We start from the raw sequence: 23283 nt of genomic DNA on the forward strand, positions 1-23283 counted from the left end.
CCTGTGGATTTTGTTGTGGAAAGGAGCAAAGGTTTAGCACAGCAATCAGCCTTTAAAACAAAAGTATAAAGTGGTGTCATAGAGCAAATAACTCACATTTGGGGGGGTGGGGACAGGGAGAAGATTACACTAAGTCAGCGGCGTTCAACTTCCAAGAGTCTGCGTGATCTACCCAAAGCCGTTTGTTAAGCTTTTTTTAGGAAGTCAAAGTTTTTTGGGGGGGGGACGTTTTCATGGGGGTTCCAGGATCGACCAGGGACACCCCGCGATCGACCAGTAGATCACGATTGACCTAATGGACAACCCTGCACTAAGTGAATCCTTTTGAACTCAGAGGAAACCTCCTTAGGCTCATGTTAACTTGTAAGCTTATCTATTGGCAAGTTTCCTTACAAGGGTAAAATACCTGTCTGGAAGTGCCTTGAGAGTGAGAGAACATTAACTGGATTGTGTTGGACAACAGTCTATACATATGGTGACATTCTGTGTATGGATGTGACAAGCAAGGTCTTGAAGCTTTGCCTTCTCTTTCTGAGGGAGGAATCATCCTACCCTCGAGATATTACCTGCCTCCGTTGGGATAGGTCTTTTTGCCTCTAAGGTGGGAAGAAATCTTAGTGAGACTGAGATTTTGTGAGATTGTTGTCATTTCTTTACTTGTTAGTTTCCTTGTGTGTCTTCTCTTAAAAGAAGATGTGTCAACGTCTGTGCGCCCTGTCCCCTCCCACAGTTGGAATTTTCTTTGGGGTGAGGGCAGGGAAGGTATTCAAGGAAAGCAATTATTCCCCTATTTCTTCCCTTTGTATTTTGGTCCCTGGTGGGGTTAGAGAAGGAGAGCTCTGAGTGACCGTTGTAAAGCGGTCAGCCATTTTTTCTTAGTTCTATTGCACACTCCTGCAGCAGCAACGTGAGCAAGCCTCACACAAACTAGATCAAGTGAAACTTCTGCTTTCTACCAAATCTCACGCGGGCTGGGTGTGAGCATCTTTTACTGCTGGCAGCAGGTCTCATAGTACACGTGTGTGTGTGTGTGTGTGTGAGAGAGAGAGAGAGAGAGAGAGAGATATTGCGGAAACTATCGCGGCATCTCTCTATTAGCTGCGGCTGGCAAAATTCTTGCAAGCATCTTAGCAAATCATCTCTTAACAATATCCGAGGTGACCCTTCCTGAATCCCAAAATGGTTTTCAGCCTTCTAGGGGGATAGTGGACATAATTTTCACCGCTCAACAGCTTCAGGAAAAATTCAGAGAGCAAAACCAATCCCTGTATTATCTACCTGACTAAGGCTTTCGACACTGTAAATTGTGATGCCCTGTGGACTGTCCTTCTGAAAATTGGCTCCTCCATGATAATACGACAGCAACAATTGCAGATAACAATGGCTCTCAAAGTGAACCATTCACAGTAGGACCAGGTGTTAAACAGGGTTGTGTTATTGCCCCAACTCTATTCACTATTTTCATTGCCATGATCCTACACTTTGTCAAAGGGAAGCTCCCCACTGGGGTAGAAATCATATATCGAACAGATGGAAAGCTCTTCAATCTGAGCAGGCTGAAAGCAAAGAGTAAGGTTACTGTAACTTCCGTCATAGAGCTTCAGTATGCTGATGACAACGTAGTGTGCACATGCTCAGAGGATGACCTCCAAACCATCCTAAATATCTTCGCAGAAGCTTACAAAAAGCTTGGCCTGTTGCTCAACATCCAAAAAACCAAAGTGCTGCACCAACAAATACAAAGTAACCCCTCTGCAGTGCCACAAATCCAGCTCAATGGTGTAACGTTGGAAAATGTCAATCATTTCTACCTAAGCAGTTATCTTTCCACAAGGGTCAACATTGATGCCGAAATCCAGCATCGCCTGAGCTCTGCAAGTGCTGCTTTCTCCCGATTGAAGTGCAGAGTGTTTCGCAGGGAAACCAAAATGCTTGTTTACAAAGCTATTGTAATACCAATCTTACTGTATGCTTGTGAAACATGAACCACTTATAAACACCATCTCCAACTTCTCGAAAGATTCCATCAACGGTGTCTCTGAAAAATCTTACACATCACTTGGGAAGACAGGCAAACTAATATCAATGTACTGGATGAAGCAAAGATCACCAGTGTTGAAGCAATGATTCTTCAACATCAACTTGGTTGGACTGGTCATGTTGTGCGGATGCCTGATGATCGTCTTCCAAAACAACTACTCTATTCCGAACTTAAAACTGGAAAGTGTATTGCTGGTGGTCAACAAAAGAGGTTTAAAGACTGTCTCAAGGCAAATCTAAAAAATGTAGTATAAACACCGACAACTGGGAAACACTGGCCTGCGAGCGCTTCAGTTGGAGAATAGCCTTTACCAAAGGTGTCATGGACTTTGAAGACACTCGAACTCAGAACGCAAGGGAGAAGCATGCTAAGGGGAAGGCATGCTTGGCAAATCCACACCATGATCAACTCCCACCCGGAAACCAATGTCCCCACTGTGGAAGGACGTGTGGGTCCAGAATTGGCCTCCACAGTCATTTACGGACTCATTTTTAAAACCATGTTTATGGAAGACAATCTTACTCGGCTATGAGTGATCGAAGAAGAAGAGTGTGTGTGTATGTGTTTTCTCACACGGGGGTTCCATTCCTGCCCCCTGCACGTGTTTGCGAAGGGAATATAAGTGTGTTCCACCCTTTTAGTGATGTGTTTAGTGACATTTTCAAATCACTTCCTGGTTCACCATGCACGGTATGTCATTCAGACATGCATTAACCAGTTGTTGCCTGTATTATGCATGTGTACTTGGTTTGCAATGCAGTTTCATAAGTTTAGTAAGTGCAGGTAATAGGACAGAGGTGTTGTTTGGCTCTTCCAGTTGGATCTGGAAGGTAGGACGACAGCTTTCCCTGGATGAGGAGGCAAAGCCTGTCATGTCCAGAGGAAGGAAATCATCCTATTGTGACCGAAGTTTTCAGATTATGTTTACGAAGGAACCCTTAGCCTTAACTGTGGTTAATGCCCGTGATGACACAGAATTAAATCAAAGAAGTTCAACTCAGAAGGAAGGGGATGGACAGGGTATGTGATTAAACAATTGGAAGTGTTCCATGTGTATCCATATCTATGCTATGAAACAAGTAGTAGAATAATTGGGCTCTAAAGCACTGTATTATAATTGCCACTTTATTAAAGTAAAATTAGGGTAAGCAGAAATTGTTTAAAGTTAGAAAGTGAATTCTGCTGCTTCATCTGAAACCAAGGATACTGACTTCAGGAAAGTTTGCATTTCATTTACTATTTTCATTTTTAGCTTCCAAGTGACGACAATGAAATATATGTGAACGCATCACAGTGCTTGTCTTTGCTAGTGCAACTCTATGGTGGGGCCAATGTGGATAGTATGGCTCCAGAAAATATGGACAGCTTTGCTGAAGTACTACAGTTCAAAAAGGAAGTGAAAGATCAGAAGCTTCTGCTGAGAATCATTAAAAGACTGGTAAGTCGCCTACTTCACATCTACAATTTTCATGAAGTATGTCTAATGCCCATTACCTAATCTGCAAACTAAGGGGTACAAATAAAGTAAATATTTATTTGAAAGGTAGATTTTTAGGAGGTGATTTTTCTGCTTATACAAGTATAACTATTTTATACAAAGGCTTACTTTGTAATTTAAGAGGCACAAGTTGGTTAACAAAAACAATATAAATAGCTTAAAATATGCTGTCACAAAATAATGAAATATGTTTTACATAAAACTAGTGTAGATTCTCAAATGCTTATGTGGACATCATCACCTTTATGTGACTTCTGAAACTGTACAAAATTGTGCTCTGGTGGGTCCCTTTAGGGAGCAAATACTAGAAATGGGCTAGATTCAGACACAACTTGAAAACATAACTTGTTTTAATATCTGAATCTGAGCCCAGAAATCATAGTTTAAGGTTCTGAAACTATGGTTTGAAACAGGTTTGCACACTGCAATTTGTGCTTTGGTTTGCTATTATGTTTTTTTCAGATTTTTAAAATATTTTTATTAAGTACAAATTAGAAAACATACATATTCACAACAAAAGAAAATACAAAAGAAAAAGAAAATACATCTAACCAAGGGAAAAAATTAGAGAATATTTTGTCTCTTTTCATATTTACAGTTATTTATACCTCTATAAAATGCTATTCACAATAAAGCAGTGAAATGAAAGATAAGATATCAGAAAAAAAGAAAAAAAGAACAAAGAAAGAATAAAGAAGTAAAAGAAAAAGATCATAAGTGAAAATTTTTAAAAAGTAGATAAATACTCACAATACATAGCCGTTTCCCATCTATATTTATATTCAATTGTATAATTTCATCTTGTCCTTATCTACCTTAAATAAATTGTTGTTGTTTTTTTAAAAAAAGTCTTCCACCGTTTACCTCACACATTTTTAATAATCCGTTCGTCAGAATCTCTGTCCTTCATATTTTCCCTTTGGATTTCCTTAATGTCTCACTTTGTATTTTTTTATATTATGCACAAGATTATTCTAAACACAACCAGACTTTTGTAGCTGAGCCCTGGTTTTGTAAATAATCATTTAAGAACTCCCATTGCTTCATAACCATAGTTTTGGATTTTCTCCTTATTATATCCGTCAGTTTTGCTAGTTCCAGGTTCTCGCAAAGTTTCCCCAACCATTCTCTTTTTGTTGGGATGCTGTCTTCTTTCCAATAGCTAGCAATCAAATTTCTTTGCTATTATGTTTAGATTCACAAACCATTGACAAGCTGCTCTAAATCAAACCAGGATTTGCTTGTTGTACATCTCAGATAAGAGGTGGCTCTTTAACTATAGTGAATACAAACCATTTAATTTGATTTTTTCATTTCACTTTTAATTCGTATTCTACCTTTTGTACACAAGGCAGATTACAAGCCATAGAAACCAAGCAAAATATAAAACAAAGATCACAATCCTATAACAATCTGACCCAGTGCAAATAAGTCAGGATAGAAAATATGACTTTAAAATAAAGTTATATTTAAAAAAATTAAAAATTGTCTAGTAGCACCTGTGACGTTAACATATGAGAGTGCTGGAGGTGAAATATTTAACAGGTTACCCAACCACGGGGGTCGGCAACCTGCGGCTCCAGAGCCGCATGCGGCTCTTTAAAGCCTTTGCTGCGGCTCTGGGGCGGAGGCGCGGGGCGGGGGCGAGGGGAGGGCGCGAGGGGAGGGCGTGAGGGAAGGAAGCGAGGGCGCGAGGGAAGGAGGCGAGGGGCGGGGCCGAGGGGAGGGCGCGAGGGAAGGAGGCGAGGGCGCGAGGGAAGGAGGCGAGGGGCGGGGCCGAGGGGAGGGCGCGAGGGAAGGAGGCGAGGGCGCGAGGGAAGGAGGCGAGGGGCGGGGTCGAGGGGAGGGCGCGAGGGAAGGAGGCGAGGGCGCGAGGGAAGGAGGCGAGGGGCGGGGTCGAGGGGAGGGCGCGAGGGAAGGAGGCGAGGGGCGGGGTCGAGGGGAGGGCACGAGGGAAGGAGGCGAGGGGCGGGGTCGAGGGGAGGGCGCGAGGGAAGGAGGCGAGGGGCGGGGTCGAGGGGAGGGCGCGAGGGAAGGAGGCGAGGGGCGGGGTCGAGGGGAGGGCGCGAGGGAAGGAGGCGAGGGGCGGGCGTGAGGGAAGGAGGCGAGGGGCGGGGTCGAGGGGAGGGCGCGAGGGAAGGAGGCGAGGGTGCGAGGGAAGGAGGCGAGGGGCGGGGTCGAGGGGAGGGCGCGAGGGAAGGAGGCGAGGGGCAGGGTCGAGGGGAGGGCGCGAGGGAAGGAGGCGAGGGGCGGGGTCGAGGGGAGGGCGCAAGGGAAGGAGGCAAGGGGTGGGGTCGAGGGGAGGGCGCGAGGGAAGGAGGCGAGGGGCGGGGTCGAGGGGAGGGCGCGAGGGAAGGAGGCGAGGGGCGGGGTCGAGGGGAGGGCGCGAGGGAAGGAGGCGAGGGCGCGAGGGAAGGAGGCGAGGGGCGGGGTCGAGGGGAGGGCGCGAGGGAAGGAGGCGAGGGGCGGGGTCGAGGGGAGGGCACGAGGGAAGGAGGCGAGGGGCGGGGTCGAGGGGAGGGCGCGAGGGAAGGAGGCGAGGGGCGGGGTCGAGGGGAGGGCGCGAGGGAAGGAGGCGAGGGGCGGGCGTGAGGGAAGGAGGCGAGGGGCGGGGTCGAGGGGAGGGCGCGAGGGAAGGAGGCGAGGGGCGGGGTCGAGGGGAGGGCGCGAGGGAAGGAGGCGAGGGGCGGGGTCGAGGGGAGGGCGCGAGGGAAGGAGGCGAGGGGCGGGCGTGAGGGGAGGAGGAGGCGGAGGAGTTAGTTGCCTGAAGCCACTGTTCAAAACTGGTCACTGTTTTGAAGGGGAGTGAAGAACACACACTCAAAAAAAGGTAACTTGTTAATTTAATGTTTATTATGTTTACTGATTTGTGCTTTGTGACTGTTTGAGGTGGGGGTTTTTTCTTGGGAGGCTGGGCGGCGCGAAGAGAGGGAGGCTTGTGGTAGCGTCGGGGCTTGTCTCTAGCAAAGTAAGTCCTCGCTATTTGGTCACATGCGTAGCATTGTGGCTTCGGAGCTCCAACACTTGCTTTGCCGGCTGCTTTCAAAAGCGTCGGTATCAGCTGTGCTGTTGCTGGGTAACCGGATCGTCCCAGCAGCCATCTTATCTGCCCATGTGGTCTTCTGAGGCGGCCGCCATCTTACTATAGGAAATTCCACGTGGGAGTTAGTTGCCTGAAGCCCCTTTTTAAACTTAAGCAGGGGGAAGTTTGGTGAATTGTTTTCCTTAACGTTATGCAACAGCTTATTGCTGGTCTTTGTCGTCCCGCCTTTGTAAGCAGGCTGCATTGAAAGGGGGCATATACACTGGTCACTGTTTTGAAGGGGAGTGAAGAACACACACTCAAAAAAAGGAAACTTGTTAATTTAATGTTTATTTATATGAGGAGGAGTAATTCTGAGGGGTCAAACAAAGAAATAATAAAAAGTGTCAAAAAAGGTATTTTTATAATGACGAATGCCTCATTATTATATATTATTTACATCAGGCACTGATTATGATTTATGGTACACTGGGGCCCTGATTAATTTTCTATGGCATTTTGGGGCATTGGTTATTGGGCATAGCAAGTTGTGGTCGCGTGGAATTTGTGCTTTGTGACCTTTTGAAGTGGGGTTTTTTTCTTGGGAGGCTGGGCGGCGCGAAGAGAGGGATTATTTTTATAATGACGAGGATGACATTGGGCCCTCATTATTAATTATTATTTACATCAGGCACTGATTATGATTTATGGTTCACTGGGGCCCTGGTTAATTTTCTTTGGCATTTTGTGGCATTGATTATGCAGTCGCGGTCGCGTGGAATTCCACGTAGAGTTAGTTGCCTGAAGCCCCTTTTTAGTTGCTTGAAGCAGGGGAAAGTTTGGTGAAAGTTTGGTGAATTGCTGCCCAGGAGTGTGGTGGAGTCTCCTACTTTGGAGGTCTTTAAGCAGAGGCTTGACAACCATATCTCAGGAGTGCTCTGATGGTGTTTCCTGCTTGGCAGGGGGTTGGACTCGAGGGCCCTTGTGGTCTCTTCCACATATGTATGTGAGCAGGTCTTCTCCAACATGAACTATATTAAAAACAAACACCGATCACGCCTCACAGATGACAGCTTGCAAGCCTGTGTGAAAATGAAGGTGACGTCTTACAGCCCTGATGTGCAGGTACTGAGCACTGAGGTTCAGGAGCAAAAGTCCCATTAACCTGGTTACCTGGTTGTAAATTAAATATTTTAATTAGCTATTAATTTGTCCTTTTTTCTTGAGATTGACAGCTGACTGCACGATCCTGTATATATAGCATTAAGGCCAGAAACAATATATGCAGTGTTATATTTGTTTTAAATGTTGCAATGTTTTTGCGGCTCCCAGTTGTTGTTGTTTTTTTCGGAAACGGGTCCAAGCGGCTCTTTTTGTCTTAAAGGTTGCAGACCCCTGCCCAACCAGAACCCAGGGGGCTGGAGTCCGAGGGAGGGGCAAAGGGGGTAGTTCGTTGGGAGTTGGGTAGTTGGTTGGAGTGGGAGTGAATTGGGATAGAGTCTGTGGGTAGGTTGAGTTAGTGTGGCGAAATAAGCTGAGTCAGGAACAGTTAGGAGCTAGGAAGACAAGTAAATATCTGAGAGGTAGTTTAGTGAGTGAGAGCAGGTAGTGGAAGTTATAGGTCTGGATAGGCACCCCATGAATGTAATACCATTTATGAAACCACACGCTTGTTAGACTGCAATAAATAAACAGAAGTTTATGTTCCAATTTAACCCTGACTGGATTCAGTATTGTACCAGGTATGGCCTGGGTGGTAGCAGCGAGAAATAAAGTGGTGGCACGGGGATCAATAGACGGTGGAATGTCTGGGGACCCTGTGTGATCGCCACAGCACCTTAGAGACCAACTAAGTTTGTTCTTGGTATGAGCTTTCGTGTGCATGCACACTTCTTCAGATACATTGAAACAGAAGTCACCAGACCTTTATATATAGTGAGAGGGTGGGGAGGGGTATTACTCAGAAGGGTGATGGGAATGTGGGGGATTGGCTGATAGGTGTGGTAAACCTGTTGACGGCTGTTAACGACTGCAATTGGTCTTACAGGAAAAAGCAAGGGATGAGATGGCCAAAAATAGCTTTATCATGTATAGTGAGATAAGAATCCAATGTCTCTATTCAGACCAGGTCTCTCCATGGTTTTAAGTTTGGTAATACGTTGTAATTCAGCAACTTCTCTTTCCAGTCTCTTTCTGAAATTCTTTTGTAATAAGACAGCTACTTTGAGATATTGTATAGAATGTCCTGGGAGATTGAATTGTTCTCCTACTGGTTTCTCTGTTTTGTGATTCCTGATGTCAGATTTATGTCCATTTATCCTTTGGCGTAGGACAATTTTATATATTTATATATATATATATTTCTACTGCGTCAGACTAACATGGCTACCTACCTGATTTTTAAAAAAAATATGTGGTTTAGGCATCATATTATATTTAAAATAAGCTATGGTTTAATGTGAATGATCAACATACCGATGCAAGCTGCCCGAAAGTTCCTGCAGTGCTTCTCCCACTGCTAGTGCTGTGCCATTGATGAAGCAAGTCAGAGTTTGGCATTCTGTTGTCCATTGTTAAATGGTATGTTTCTTCCAAACACCGAGGTATGTTCTTGACTTGGCATTCCTGGCTTATTTGGGGGAACAAGCCATGAGCCCAGAGGACACAACAAGCTGGACTCTGGCTTGTTTCATCTATGGTGCAGTGGCAAGGATGTGGGAAAAATGCTGCACAAAAACAATCATTGGGATGTGTACATAGTTACTTGAGGAGAAACCTGGTAGTCAAGAGATGTATTTAAACATGATTCAACTAATGAGGAAAGAGTTTCATCCGTTAAATTGCACCTTAGCTTTTACTTTGCATAAGTAAGACATGTCAGAAACTGACTTTTAAAACATGAACATGAGTTTCTATAGCAAAAATGAGCATGAGAAGAATTATTTTTCCTTGAGTAGGTCATAGACATTTCTCTATTCTGCAATGTGAAACACTTCATTTCCCATCTTTTTAGTAATTCTGTTGCATTGCAGAACTACAGATTATTGATTGTTCTCATCAAGAAAGAAAAGCACTAATGGTAGAGTGGTTATAAGATGCATTAATTATCAACAAAAAATACACTATCACTTGTTAGTGAATGGAAACTAGCTGGCATATAATGACTTTTCATTCCTCTCACACTTCTCCCGCTTAAGTGGCAAATTAGTTTCTTGGAAATAGATTGAACAGGAATACATGGCAATTCACATGATATGCACACCGCTTATCATACTTCTCACCTTGAAGTCTCATGGGAAGATCCTTTAGCTGTATTTTCAGGTAATTAGCTCTTCCTCAACAATAGCAACCAAGGAAAAGTATTCTGCCCTAATAGGGATATCTGCTCTCTGAATTTGTCATCTTGGTTTTATTGAAGACAGACAGCAGCTTCTGCATGGTTTGTGAGAAGTGCAGCTAGGTGTGTGCATAGTACAGATGCAAAACCCATGAGAAAGAACCATAATTCATTGGCTGGCATTTAGACTCTGGAGCTGTGCAACTATAGAGTAGATACATCAGTTTTGGTAGGATCATCATTTTTATTATTGCTAATCTGTCTGGAAGGGTAAAATGGGATAGTTTGTGAATACAGTCTGTTAAGGTGTCATGAGACCTTTCTTCAACACAATAGTATTGTTGTAAGTTGTGGCGGGGGGTGAGGACACGTGTTAGGCTGTATGCTTGAAATCCTTCTAATTCCTGGATCCAGCAAGGGTTAAAATCCAATGGAGGATTGAAGTAGCCAGGCAAGCTTCTTGGTAACGGTCCCCTAAATTTAGGTCCTGGGGGTAACAAAGGAAGTGGCTCTGTGCCGGAAGACAAATGGGTGGGACCTGCCTGCCTCAACTGGTTAGTAAGGTAAAGGGACCCTGTCCATTAGGTCCAGTCGTGACCGACTCTGGGGTTGCGGCACTCATCTCGCTTTATTGGCCGAGGGAGCCGGCGTACAGCTTCCGGGTCATGTGGCCAGCATGACTAAGCCGCTTCTGGCGAACCAGAACAGCTCACGGAAACACCGTTTACCTTCCCTCCGGAGCGGTACCTATTTATCTTCTTGCACTTTGACATGCTTTCGAACTGCTAGGTTGGCAGGAGCAGGGCTTGAGCAACGGGAGCTCACCCCATTGCGGGGATTCGAACCACCGACCTTCTGATCAACAAGTCCTAAGCTCTGCGGTTTAACCCACAGCGCCACCCGCATCCCCAGCTGGTTAGTAGTTAGAAGGAAAAAGCCAAAGTTGAGTTGTGTGGGAGAGCTGGGCTAGAAGAAGCAGACTGCAGTAGAAAGAAGCCTGAGAGGGAGAGAGATGCTTGATTTCTGTTTGAATCCAAGGCTGTGACTATAGGAGAAGCAAGACCCTTTTTGGGATATTGATGCTGTGAGCCCCTACATTGTAGGCTCAGGTTGTATATATGTGTAAATGAAGCATATATCATAAAGACACCATAGCATCTACTGTTCCTGATTCCAAGGAAAGAGAACCCTGGGTAAGTGCCTGGAACCCCTGGAGTCTTGCACCACTCAGAGATGCATATGGAATGCACATGGCAAAGTTACACTGAATGTTATATTCAACTGAAGGGCTGCAGGGAGAATTGTTTCTATTCCAATCACTCCCGATCCCACTCAACCAGATACAAAAGTGGCAGAAAAAGAATAATTAAATAGAAACCCATTGGCGGCGGCTGCTCAACCAAATCCACACTTTTTTGGCTAACCCAGTTACCAGTAAGGCAGCCACAAGACCACTAACCTCATTTGAAAGACTTGTAATATACACAGACAGATAAGGCCCAAGTATAGCATCCACAACCTATAAAATTCTGATCTGGACATTGGTCTGGATAAAGAGGAATGTTTTTGCCAGGCGCCTAAAGATATGTAATGAAGATGCCAGACAACCCACTCTGGGGAGAGCATTCAACGGATGTGGAGCCACCACAGAAAAGACCTGTTCTCATGTTGCCACCTTCCAAACCTTTTGGATGACAAGCGCAGGATCCAGGTGGGTTCAGATCGGGAGAGGCAGTCCATAAGGTATTGCAATACTGAGCCGTGTAAGGCTTTATAGGTCAATACCAGCACTTTGAATTGGGCCCGGAAACTACTGTAATTGGCAGCCAGTGCAGTCAGGCCAAGATTGAATCATATTGGATTGGATCATAGAATTATAGAATTGTAGAGTTGGGTCATCTAGTCCAACCCCCTGCAATGCAGGAATTTCAACTAGATTATACATGACAGATGGGCCATCCAGCCTCTGCTTAAAAACTTCCAGGAAAGGAGAGTCCGCCACATCGCATGGGAGTCTGTTCCACTGTCAAACAGCTCTTACTTGTCAGAAAGTTCTTTCTGATGTTTAGTTGGAATCTGCTTTATTGATCACAGGCCTCCCAAGTTCTGTTTATTTTCTTCCTAAAGCTTGCTTCAGAAATAAAAAGCTAGCTTAAGACTAAGGTACATTTATACATATAAGAAACAAGTTGTGAACCCTATGTTTTTGTTGCAAAAACACTGTTGATAGTATTAATGCCACAGCAGTTTTTAAAAATCACATTGCTAGTGTCGAGAAGCCTTATTTGTATGTAAACTCCACCCAAGGTTTTTGTATAATAGTTACAAGCATGTTTTAATGAAATTTGAGACTCTTGAGAGATCATAGATACCAAGGCCTTTACTGCTAAAGAGTTGCTTAGCAACCTTAAACCATTACATTTGCAGGCACTGTAATGGTATGATACACTTCTCTATTGCCAGTTTCTGATGAAAAAGTAGTAGAACTAATCACATTCTAAAGGTTATATTCTGGTGGTGGGTTAGGAAACTATGCTGTGAAAGAAGTCTTTCCTCATATTGACACCAAGGTAGATTTTCACCATATTAAGCATATATATATATACTGTTTCCACACAGCTGGTTGAGTTTCATACAGTGGCGTTTCAAGCTGCAAAAGCCATTGTTGTTCCTTGTTGGCATGACCTGACTTCAAAGTACCATTATTCATTTGTAAATAAACATCACAATTGTAACAACGGTGTGGTCATTGTTGAGCAAACACCACCATATTTGGTTCTTATTGCTCAGTGATAAGTTCCACATTGTAAGCCCATGTGATCCTGCACACAGTTATTTCCAGTAAAGATCGCAAGCACTTCTTTGCTAATTCCTCAAATTACAACTTTCTGTGAAAACACATGTAATATGCATGCATGTTTGTACAGGACACACTAGGAGATCTGGTAACACCACCTACTGTAATATCAGAAGACTAGCAATAACTTTTCAATATATCTGGACCAGGAGCTGAGGGGCGGGTGGAATGGAAAGTGTCTTTTGTAATTTTATATAGGTCTCAGTGCTTAGTTTCTGTTGTCGGTTTTGCTAGGTTGGGGATAGGAGATGCGTTTGACAACAGAATTCCATTATGAAGCATTCTTTTTGAAGATCTGGGTATCTTGAGTTTGTGTTGAATGGCAGATCTAGATTTGTAATGTTAAGAGTTACAGATAGGTAGCCGTGTTGGTCTGCCATAGTCAAAATAAAAAAAAATTCCTTCCAGTAGCACCTTAAAGACCAACTAAGTTAGTTCTTGGTATGAGCTTTCGTGTGCATGCACACTTCTTCAGATACAGATCTGAAGAAGTGTGCATTCTTCAGATTCAGATCTGAAGAAGTGTGCATGCACACGAAAGCTCATACCAAGAACTAACTTAGTTGGTCTTTAAGGTGCTACTGGAAGGAATTTTTTTAATGTTAAGAGTGTTTAACATGTGCATACTTACTAATTACTCTTGAGGATTCCCATAAAAGTGAACCACCCTCTTGAATTAAATTCTTACATAGGGAGGGAGCAGTAAAAAGGAGAGAGAGAGAGAGAGAGCCAACAACACATGACGAATCCATGCTTTGAAAAGGCTGCTCATCTGAACCTCAGGTTTGCAAGTGATGTCTAAATATAGCACTTGGAATGAGGTTGTGCTTTCAGTGTATTTCACAGTAATTGACTTTTTTAGGTTTAGATGATGTTGTAATTCACATATTCAGGAATGAAACCTAAACATTTTGAATTATGAAGGATCACCTAGTTAATCATTTATGTACGTGCCCACTGCTGTCATTTCTTTACAAACTATTAAAATGTATTTTTAATATGAATACTATTATAAATGTATAACAACCATAATTTGTATAGTGATGATGATGTATTGGTCTATGCATGAGTTGTGAATTACAGTTTCATATTTCATACTGCTTCTTTCTGGGATATGAAGTCCTCTTGATTAGAACAGCCTGCCAGAATATATATTCAATTGAGTGCTTGACCTTAGGCATCTGTTTTCTTTATTTTCATATTTTGATGTATTCTGTGCTTGGACTTTTACTTTTGCTATCTCCACTAGTTTATTATTGGTTGTAAATTAGGGGTGTTGTTGGTGTTCATTAGGACCTTTGGTCCACCATGAAATACATTTGATACATTATTAAATGCTTTCCTACACAGTTCCTCAGAATTGCACAGTAGTTTTAAATTGCCCATGCAAAATGCTTTCATGATTTTGAGGGTATGCTTTAGATTTGGAATTAACTGTCATTATCCACAGAAGCTGAATATCTATGTCCTTGAATTCCAGGTGTTAATTAACTGCGTGCATGCACTCCATTTTGCCACTTGATTTCCAGAAGAATCAGAACTAGTTAGCCCCATGGCAAAACTGTATATGGTATGAAGAACAGCTTGTTTTCCACAGTGATCAACTAGATGCCTATGGGAAACACAAAAACGAGAGCATTTTTCAGTGGAATAAGTGTCACTTAGTTATGAATAAACAATGAAAGGGGGTGGGGGTGTGGATGTAAGATATAGTGACCTCATTTACATATCACATGTGCAAACCAGAACCATTAAGGCTTATGGAAAATAGTTGCCTCTTGTTGTTGTTGTTTAGTCGTTTAGTCGTGTCCAACTCTTCGTGACCCCATGGACCAGAGCAGGCCAGGCACTTCTGTCTTCCACTGCCTCCCGCAGTTTGGTCAAACTCATGCTGGTAGCTTCGAAGACACTATCCAACCATCTTGTCCTCTGTCGTCCCCTTCTCCTTGTGCCCTCCATCTTTCCCAACATCAGGGTTTTTTCCAGGGAGTCTTCTCTTCTCATGAGGTGGCCAAAGTATTGGAGCCTCAGCTTCGCGATCTGTCCTTCCAGTGAGCACTCAGGGCTGATTTCCTTCATAATGGATAGGTTTGATCTTCTTGCAGTCCATGGGACTCTCAAGAGTCTCCTCCAACACCATAATTCAAAAGCATCAATTCTTTGGCGATCAGCCTTCTTTATGGTCCAGCTCTCACTTCCATACATCACTACTGGGAAAACCATAGCTTTTACTATACAGACCTTTGTTGGCAAGGTGATGTCTCTACTTTTTAGTTGCCTCTACCCCTGCCTTATTTCTTTGTGTTTGGGGAGCCTATGTCTTCAACTCTCTGCGAAAAGGAGGCAGGTGACATAGTACTGTGGTTTATGGATCCTATGGAAATAAAATACAGTGGTACCCCGCAAGATGAAAGCCTCGCAAGACGGAAAACCCGCTAGACGAAAGGGTTTTCCGTTTCGGAGGCGCTTCGCAAAACGAATTTCCCTATGGGCTTGCTTCGCAAGACGACAGCCCATAGGGAAATCTCAGGGACAGCGGGGAAGCGCAGGGCGTCTTCCCCACTGTCCTCGGACCTCCTCCCGCCGCCGGGCATCGGAACGAAGCTCCGATGCCCGTGCGGGGGGGAACGCCTCCTCCCGCCGCCGGGCATCGGAACGAAGCTCCGATGCCGGGCGACGGCGGGGGAACGCCTCCTCCCGCCGCGCGGCATCGGAACCAAGCTCCGATGCCGGGCGGCGGCGGGGGAACGCCTCCTCCCGCCGCGCGGCATCGGAACCAAGCTCCGATGCCGGGCGGCGGGGGGAGGAACGCCTCCTCCCGCCGCGCGGCATCGGAACCAAGCTCCGATGCCGGGCGGCGGCGGGGGAACGCCTCCTCCCGCCGCGCGGCATCGGAACCAAACTCCGATGCCGGGCGGCGGCGGGGGAACGCCTCCTCCCGCCGCGCGGCATCGGAACCAAGCTCCGATGCCGGGCGGCGGCGGGGGAACGCCTCCTCCTGCCGCGCGGCATCGGAACCAAGCTCCGATGCCGGGCGGCGGCGGGGGAACGCCACCTCCCGCCGCGCGGCATCGGAACGATGCTCCGATGCCGGGGGGCACCTTCTCCCGCCACCCGGCATCGGATGGCTTTCCTGAAGAGTTGGGGTGGGAGGAGGGTTTTCCTTCCCACCGCCAACATTCAGAATGCTGTTCTGAATGTTGGCGGTGGGGAGGAAAAACCCTCCTCCCACGCAAGCCCCGGGAACAGAGGGAAAGCGCTGCGCACCTTCCCCTCTGTTCCCGTACCTGTCCTGAAGGCTTGCGGTGCGGAGAAAAGCCCTTCTCCGCACCGCCAGCCTGGCAAGCGGTTTCCCTAGGAACGCATTAATTGATTTTCAATGCATTCCTATAGGAAACCATGCTTCGCAAGACGAAAAACTCGCAAGAAGAAAAAACTTGCGGAACGAATTAATTTCGTCTTGCGAGGCACCACTGTACCCCATTAAAACCAACTTTATTGCATATTCCTTGACTTGGACTGGGGGGGGGGTGTCATTTGCTGCTCCAGCAACAAAATGTCTCAGGTTGACCCTCAAGGTCAAAAACTTGAAAAACAGATCCTGGAGAGCCAGGGACTAGATAGATAAATATTCCGTCTGGGTATAAGGCAGTTTCCTATCTCTTTGTAATGATAAAAGGTTCAGATTTGGAACCCGTGGACAGGTGCCTGAGTGCTGCTTCTTTTCCCTCAGTTTTTTTTAATGCCTGAGATACAGTAATAATTACAGTCATACCTTGGGTTATTAACGCTGTGAGTTGCGCGTTTTTGGGTCGCGGACCATACTGAACCCAGAAGTACTGGAACAGGTTACTTCCGGGTTCTGGCACTCGCGCATGCACAGAAGCACAAAATGACATCACGCACATGTGCAGAAGCACCGAATTGCGTCACACGCATGCGCAGACACGGTGTTTCAGTCTACGAACGCTGCGGGTTGTGAACGTGCCACCCGCACGGATCACGTTCCCAACCGGAGGTATGACTGTATTATGAACCATGGAAACATCACCAAGCAAAGGAAGATTTAAAAATGTTACCAAGAAAAGACTTTATTCCTTGTTGGTGAATGAAAAAGAGCTAGAAGGTTCTGCTTAGAATTAAAGTATCTGATAAATAAAACCCTTCTGATTAAATTGGTGCTTGACTCTAAAGGTTATCTCATTACGTATTTGAAAAGAATAGTTTTCAGATGCCAAAAATCTATCTGTTCTTTATGTTAGTGGCATCCAGATTAGCCACCAAATATTGGAAGAATAGTAAAACACCATCACTGGAATAATGGGGCATGCAGAGCAATCCTAAGCATATTTACTCAGAGGTAAGTGCCACCGAGTTCATTGGCGTTTCTTCTCCAGTAAGTGTGCTTTGGATTGAAGCCTTAGCTATTGTGATCCTGGTAACAAGCAATATACTGATTAAAGAAGGACATTGAAAGATTAACCTATTTTGAAGAGAGGCAGAAATTGCTTCGATATTATTGGAATTCTCATTATGCCAATATCAAGGGAAATCCCTTCTCTTCGTTGTGGAATGATGAGTTGATTTTCTTTCCCTTTCACTTTTTTAAATATGAATAATTCTGCTCCTATTTTCCTGTCCTTTTGTGCCTTGTTGACTGCAACATGTATTTATTTATAAATTTGTTGCTATATCATTTTTAATTTATGAGCCACCTAAAAAATGTGCCTGGTAGAAGGATAGAGTGAATTCTGTTTCCTACAATGCTAGTTTTGTTTGTGCAATGAGTTTTGTAGATGAGGGAGCATTCATATATGAAGCCCCTTAACAGCAGCCCCAGTTAGTACAATCCAGGGAATAAAAACTTCACAAATTGATGCTGCTGTGTCTACTGAATATCTAAATCTTAACCCTGAATGAATACATTCACATCATGTGACAAAGGCCTACTGCCTCTTTCCCCTCTTCTCTTTAAGGAAATCAAAACTTTTGTTCTGGTTCCCACCCTCCAAAACAAATTCAGAGCGTATCTTGACTCCTTCTTAGTTGTCTCCTGTGCACATTCTTCTCTCTTCAAATACGTTCCCCAGCTTCTGTAGTCCAACCATCCTTCCCCTGAATGGTGATGTTTTGGTTTCTTATTTCTTTCAAGATGTTTCAGATCATTTCTTCTCCAATAAAACCCAATGTTACACATGAACAAAACAAAGTTTTCTATATCAGTTGGGTAGTAGTTGGTAAGCTTCAGAACAGGTGAGCATTGTGAGCCCCACTAGAAATAAGGTATACAGTGGTGCCTCGCAAGAAGAAATTAATCCGTTCCGCGAGTCTCTTTGTCTAGCGGTTTTATCGTCTTGCGAAGCAACCCTATTAGCGGCTTAGCGCGTTTAGCGGTTTAGCGGCTATTAAAGGCTTAGCTGCTTAGCGGCTAAAAGGCTATTAGCGGCTTAGCGGCTTAGAAAAAGGGGGGAAGCGAAAAAAATCGCAAGACTTGCAAGACGTTTTCGTCTTGCGAAGCAAGCCCGTAGGGAAATTCGTCTTGCGAAGCGCATCGAAAAACGGAAAACCCTTTCGTCTAGCGGGTTTTTCGTCTTGCGAGGCATTTGTCTTGCGGGGCACCACTGTAAAAACTTCCTAATAAAATCACCTTCATGCTAATCAAACACATTTTCATTGGTCAGAAAGACTTTCTAACCTGCTCCAGTGGCTCTGAATGAAGCTCAGAATCCCACTAGGGGGCTCCGTGGCTGTAGTAGTGTACAGTACTTGCATGCAATGGAATTTGCACCCTCCTCAACTAGCTAGCAGCTGGCCCACAACACATTAAAAGGATGGATATGTTATTTTTGCAGTTAAAGACTTGCATTGACCTGTACTGCCATCTTTGTGTCACACAAAGCGCACTAAGATGCACATTCTAATCTAAAACATTCATGGTTGAAGTAATAGTGTTCCTTTTATCATCCAAACCAATGTCGTGACTTTTAAAATGTATAAAATAACTAGATGTGTGTCATATCCTGAATGAATTTGCATCCAAAACATAAGGGACGTCTTAAGACTAACTGTGCATTTTCTTGGGGAATAGTAACTTATAAGGGGTCTTTTTAATCTTTTATTTTGTTCCAAAATAACTTTGACACTTAATCATATTTGCCTCCACAAAATTATTTCTAATTTTGGCAGCTGCAGTAGTGTATAGGGCCACTCAATGAGTTGCATATATACGGCTATCTGCCAGGGGAAAGCAAATCTTCTGCTTTGCATTCTGAAAGGCTATTTTATTCAGTAGTTGAGAAAGCAATTTTTCCATAGTAAGTGCACAAGGAGTGCATTTCAGTAAATAGCTTGACTCTTCTTCAATCACAGTGGGCCTACAAGTACAGTGGTGCCTCGCAAGATGAAAAGAATCTGTTCTGTGATTCTCTTCGTCTAGCGGTTTTTTTCGTCTTGCGAAGCAAGCCCATTGAAGGATTAGCGGCTTAGCGCTATTAGAGGCTTTTAGCGGCTTATCTGCTGATCGGATCAGCTGATAAGCGGCTTAGTGGCTTAGAAAAAGGAGGGGAGGGGGGAACCAGCAGGAACTCGCAAGACATTTTCGTCTTGCGAAGCAAGCCCATAGGAGATTCGTTTTGCGGAGCACCTCCAAAACGGAAAACTCTTTCGTCTAGCGAGTTTTCCGTCTTGCGAGGCATTTGTCTTGCGGGGCACCACTGTACTCAGGGTCAGTTCCCTTGTATCACCAAACCATGACCTCAGACTCATGCACTCTCATCTCCTCCCATTGTGTGCCTCAGTTGGATTATTTCCATAGTTATTACACCCAGCAAATTGCAGTTTGTGCTAGCCCTCCAAACCAGGATTATAAATCATGGTTTGAAACCGGTTGGTTATCCTTGATTGCAGCCCTAACATGGACCATAGTTGGCCAATTTGGATATAACATCAGGCGCACGCACAAAAAATGAAATGAACACTTCTGTGAAAAGTTTACACCTGCTCCCAGCTAAGCATTAGTTAATATACTACTAGAAAGACAAATATGTGATTTATTTTATGTGAAGTATTTTGTAGTGAACATTTTTTGTGTTCGCTGTCTTCTAATCTGTTAAGGTATTTCAGATACATGTTTCTCCAGTAAGGTAGTGCTTTTGTGGATGATTTGCACACTGGCATGTTAGCATAGCAGCATGCAACACACACACTAGGTAACAACTGTGCCGATCTTGATGGAGATGGCTGCTGGTCCTAACCAGAGAATGTTCAGCACAACGGCAATGAGGTTCTAAACACCTATGATGATGGGAACCTTTACACGGCACACATGCTGTATTTATGGCTACCGTTGCTAGGGAAGTTGGCATCTGGAAAATCCCTTAAACTTGTTCCCCTCCCCAGTTCCATTTTTGTTTCTGAAGACTTTAAAAAATCTTTTTTACCTTACTTTTCCTCCATCCTATTGTTAAACTTCCTTCACATTTTTCTGATTCTTCTCTCATCCTTTGTCCTAAGGCACCTACCTGACAACTTTCCACACTTCATCTTCTACAAAATGAAGCTGACAATCTGTATAAGAATTGGAATAACAGCAACATCTTGAATATTCATATGCCTTATCTTACATTGCACAGTGACCAGCATACGTTTCCCCACCCCTAAGAATGCTGAGTGAATACTTTTGGTTTTTGTTTGTTCTATCCATGGATATAAATGGTCAAGTTTTTCCACAGTGACCAGTGACTGTAGGCTTCTGGGGTCTGATTTCAGCAGCTCTTTTGAATCATAGATCTTTGGGAAGTATTAAATATTTATGGAGGTATGTGTCAAGGTTAGGCAGTAAAACTAGCTTGCTGTTTTTGAAGATGTTGGCAAACTCTTACTAGTGATTTGTTCTGCCCACATGAGGTGGGGCATGTTGCACCAGCATAGCTTCTCCAATTGCGTCATATTTTGGATGGAAGTAATATGTACTAGTACCTAGCGCTGACTTGGAATATTTAGGATGAGGAAATTGCACCGCATTCAACAGAACTACAAACCATTTTACTTAATTAGAAGAGGGAAAGACATAGAACGAGGAATGGAAGTGAGATTCAGAATCCCATAGGCATTGGACAGGGGTGGGAAAACCTTTTGCACAAGGTCCACATTCCCCCTGTGTAGCTTTCCAAGGGCCATGTGGCACCAAAGGGCAGAACAGAGGCAAAAGTGGGTGGAGCAATGAATGAAAATTTTACATTTGTAGGGTAGACTAGTTTCTACACCACCTCCATACCTATTCTCCATCCAAGGAAGGAAGAGGCATTAACACTTGGGGTGCAAAGCAAGGCAAGTAAGGGGTGTGACCTAGGGGGAGAGACCTGGAGGGCTGCATTCAGACCCCAGGCCTGAAGTACCACAAAGGACCATAGGATGTTACCTTTGAGTGGTACTGAGTAGCCCTGTAACTATGTTCACAGTGGTTTATGGAGAAGTAGGTGCTTGTAATGTTTTGCATTGAGGATATCGGAACGCACCTCAGTGTAATCTATTGAGTTACAGTGTTCTTGGGCTAAAGATTCCTCCCGAAGCATACTTGAATTCTGGAGGTAGATAGGTTTGTGGTTACTGACAGAGTGGCATCTGAGGCTGTACTGTGCTAAACACACACTGCTCACATTTATACATGTCAGCCACAGTTTAAGTAATAAATTATTGTTAGTGTTTGAGTCATCCTATGGACAATCAAACAAGCCTTTCTTTGTTACATCAGAGCATGGCTTTTCTGCCTGCCCCCTACCAGCCCCCAACCTCTCACGCTATCTTCCTTGCATTGTGCTAGAGTAGAAATTTCCCAACACAAGATCCAAAATGTGATATTTGGCCTTCTTTTATTCCCCCTGCCCCAATGTTAAGAACAGTTTTTCTACACCAGGGGTAGGCATCCTAAGGCCCAGGGGCCAGATGTGGCCCAATCACCTTCTCAATCTGGCCTGCGGATGGTCCAGGAACCAGCGTGTTTTTACATGAGTAGAATGTGTGCTTTTATTTAAAATGCATCTTTGGGTTATTTGTGGGGCATAGGAATTTGTTCATTTCTAACCCCCCCCCAATAGTCTGGCCCACCACATGATCTGAGGGATGGTGGACTGGCCCACGACTGAAAAAGGTTGCTGACCCCTGTTCTACACATTGCTCAGGGCATTACTTCAGGCAGTGGGAGCCATTAATGGCTAGGGAGAACCAGTGAGGAGTGCAGTGGCATCAAGGTATATTAAGGATTATGTGTTAACCCCATGGGGATAAGTGACAGCTTTCCTAAGGAGTATATTTTCCTCTCTCTGTTTCTCTGTGGAATTACCAGGGAAATTAATAAGAGCGGGAGGCTCCTGCTGTAGTGGTTCAATAGATTGGGAGTGGCAGCTCCGTGGTGCATTGAAGCCCTGATCTTGCACGTATTAGTGTGCTGTTGAGTCCAGAATGCACTCCAGAACAGCCCCAGAGCAGCTTTTGCAATTTTGATGAAAATAACCTCAATTAACTACTTGCTGGGCACCTTTTAATTGTGTGTTGCTGCTTTCCTATTGCTCCTTTCTAGATGAAGCCTGAACAGAGTGGACAGTGATCCCTTTAAATTTCCTTCACCTTGCAACACAGGAGCATCAAAATAAAGCTAGAAAGTGCTTTTCATAGAGGAGAGGGCAGGGAATAATGCTTGTTGACGGGCAGAGTTTTGATGACTGGTCACCTTCAGGAGAAGTGCCAACAAGAGCCACTCAATCTTCTAAGTGGATTTAGCTTCTAGCCACTCTTTCCTCACAGCTCTGTGGCTTTGGGGCAAGACAGGTGCCCAAACCATGGTTAAGGAGAGAGGTTTACAGAATAAAAACACAAATACATACTATAATAACAAACAATTACCTAAAAAAACCCACACTTTTAAAAATATATCATGAAAATCTTCATCCTGCACATTCCAAAAGAAAAATATTGCAAATGAAGGGGTTTCACTGTTCCCCAGTGTTTTTCAGTTATTCTTTCAGAGAGAAAAATTAAAGTCTTTAGGAAAGAAACCAATTTCTTTCCACCCATATTTTATTTTTTTCTTTGCCTTCATAATGCCAGCAGGGTATCAGAATGAAATTTCTAATAGTTTAGGCAACCAAATATACTCATCTTTTCTGTTGAGAAGATTTTCTCTTTTACTTTACCCCATTTTCAAGTTTGCCTAGGTGCTTGTTTTCCTGCTGCTTCCTCCATTTGCCTCACTTTTCAATTCCCATCATGTGAAAGTTAATTCCTGTCATGATATAGGTGAGCTCATGAATCCCTAGTGGTTTAAACACGTCGAAAATAAAACAGGCTTGTCCACCCCATTTGAAATAATAACATTGCAAGTATAGATTATAATTACTGATATGTTTTTCATAAGCATGTTTTGCCTTAGGGCTCTTTCTAAGGGCCAAACCTATTTATGGTGCAGAAAATCTGTGAACAGGTATGCATGGTACTTGTATGCTTTCTCCTGTGGAACAAATGGCTGCTGATA

General features: G+C 44.1%; 1 protein-coding gene across 6 annotated transcripts in view; it reads left to right on the forward strand.

The window, feature by feature from the left end:
* ULK4 (unc-51 like kinase 4) overlaps positions 1-23283 on the forward strand; it is a gene marked incomplete at its 3' end in the record, with an annotated part of 181476 nt that overhangs the window by 119759 nt on the left and 38434 nt on the right. For all 6 annotated transcript variants that reach the window (XM_082192968.1, XM_082192967.1, XM_082192970.1 and 3 more), the window contains exon 35: positions 3294-3479. In XM_082192968.1, coding sequence (XP_082049094.1) covers positions 3294-3479 — 186 coding nt within the window. The remainder of the gene's footprint in view (positions 1-3293; positions 3480-23283) is intronic.

The sequence above is a fragment of the Podarcis vaucheri genome, assembly GCF_965113315.1.
Source record: "Podarcis vaucheri genome assembly, chromosome: 12".
Lineage (NCBI taxonomy): Eukaryota > Metazoa > Chordata > Lepidosauria > Squamata > Lacertidae > Podarcis > Podarcis vaucheri.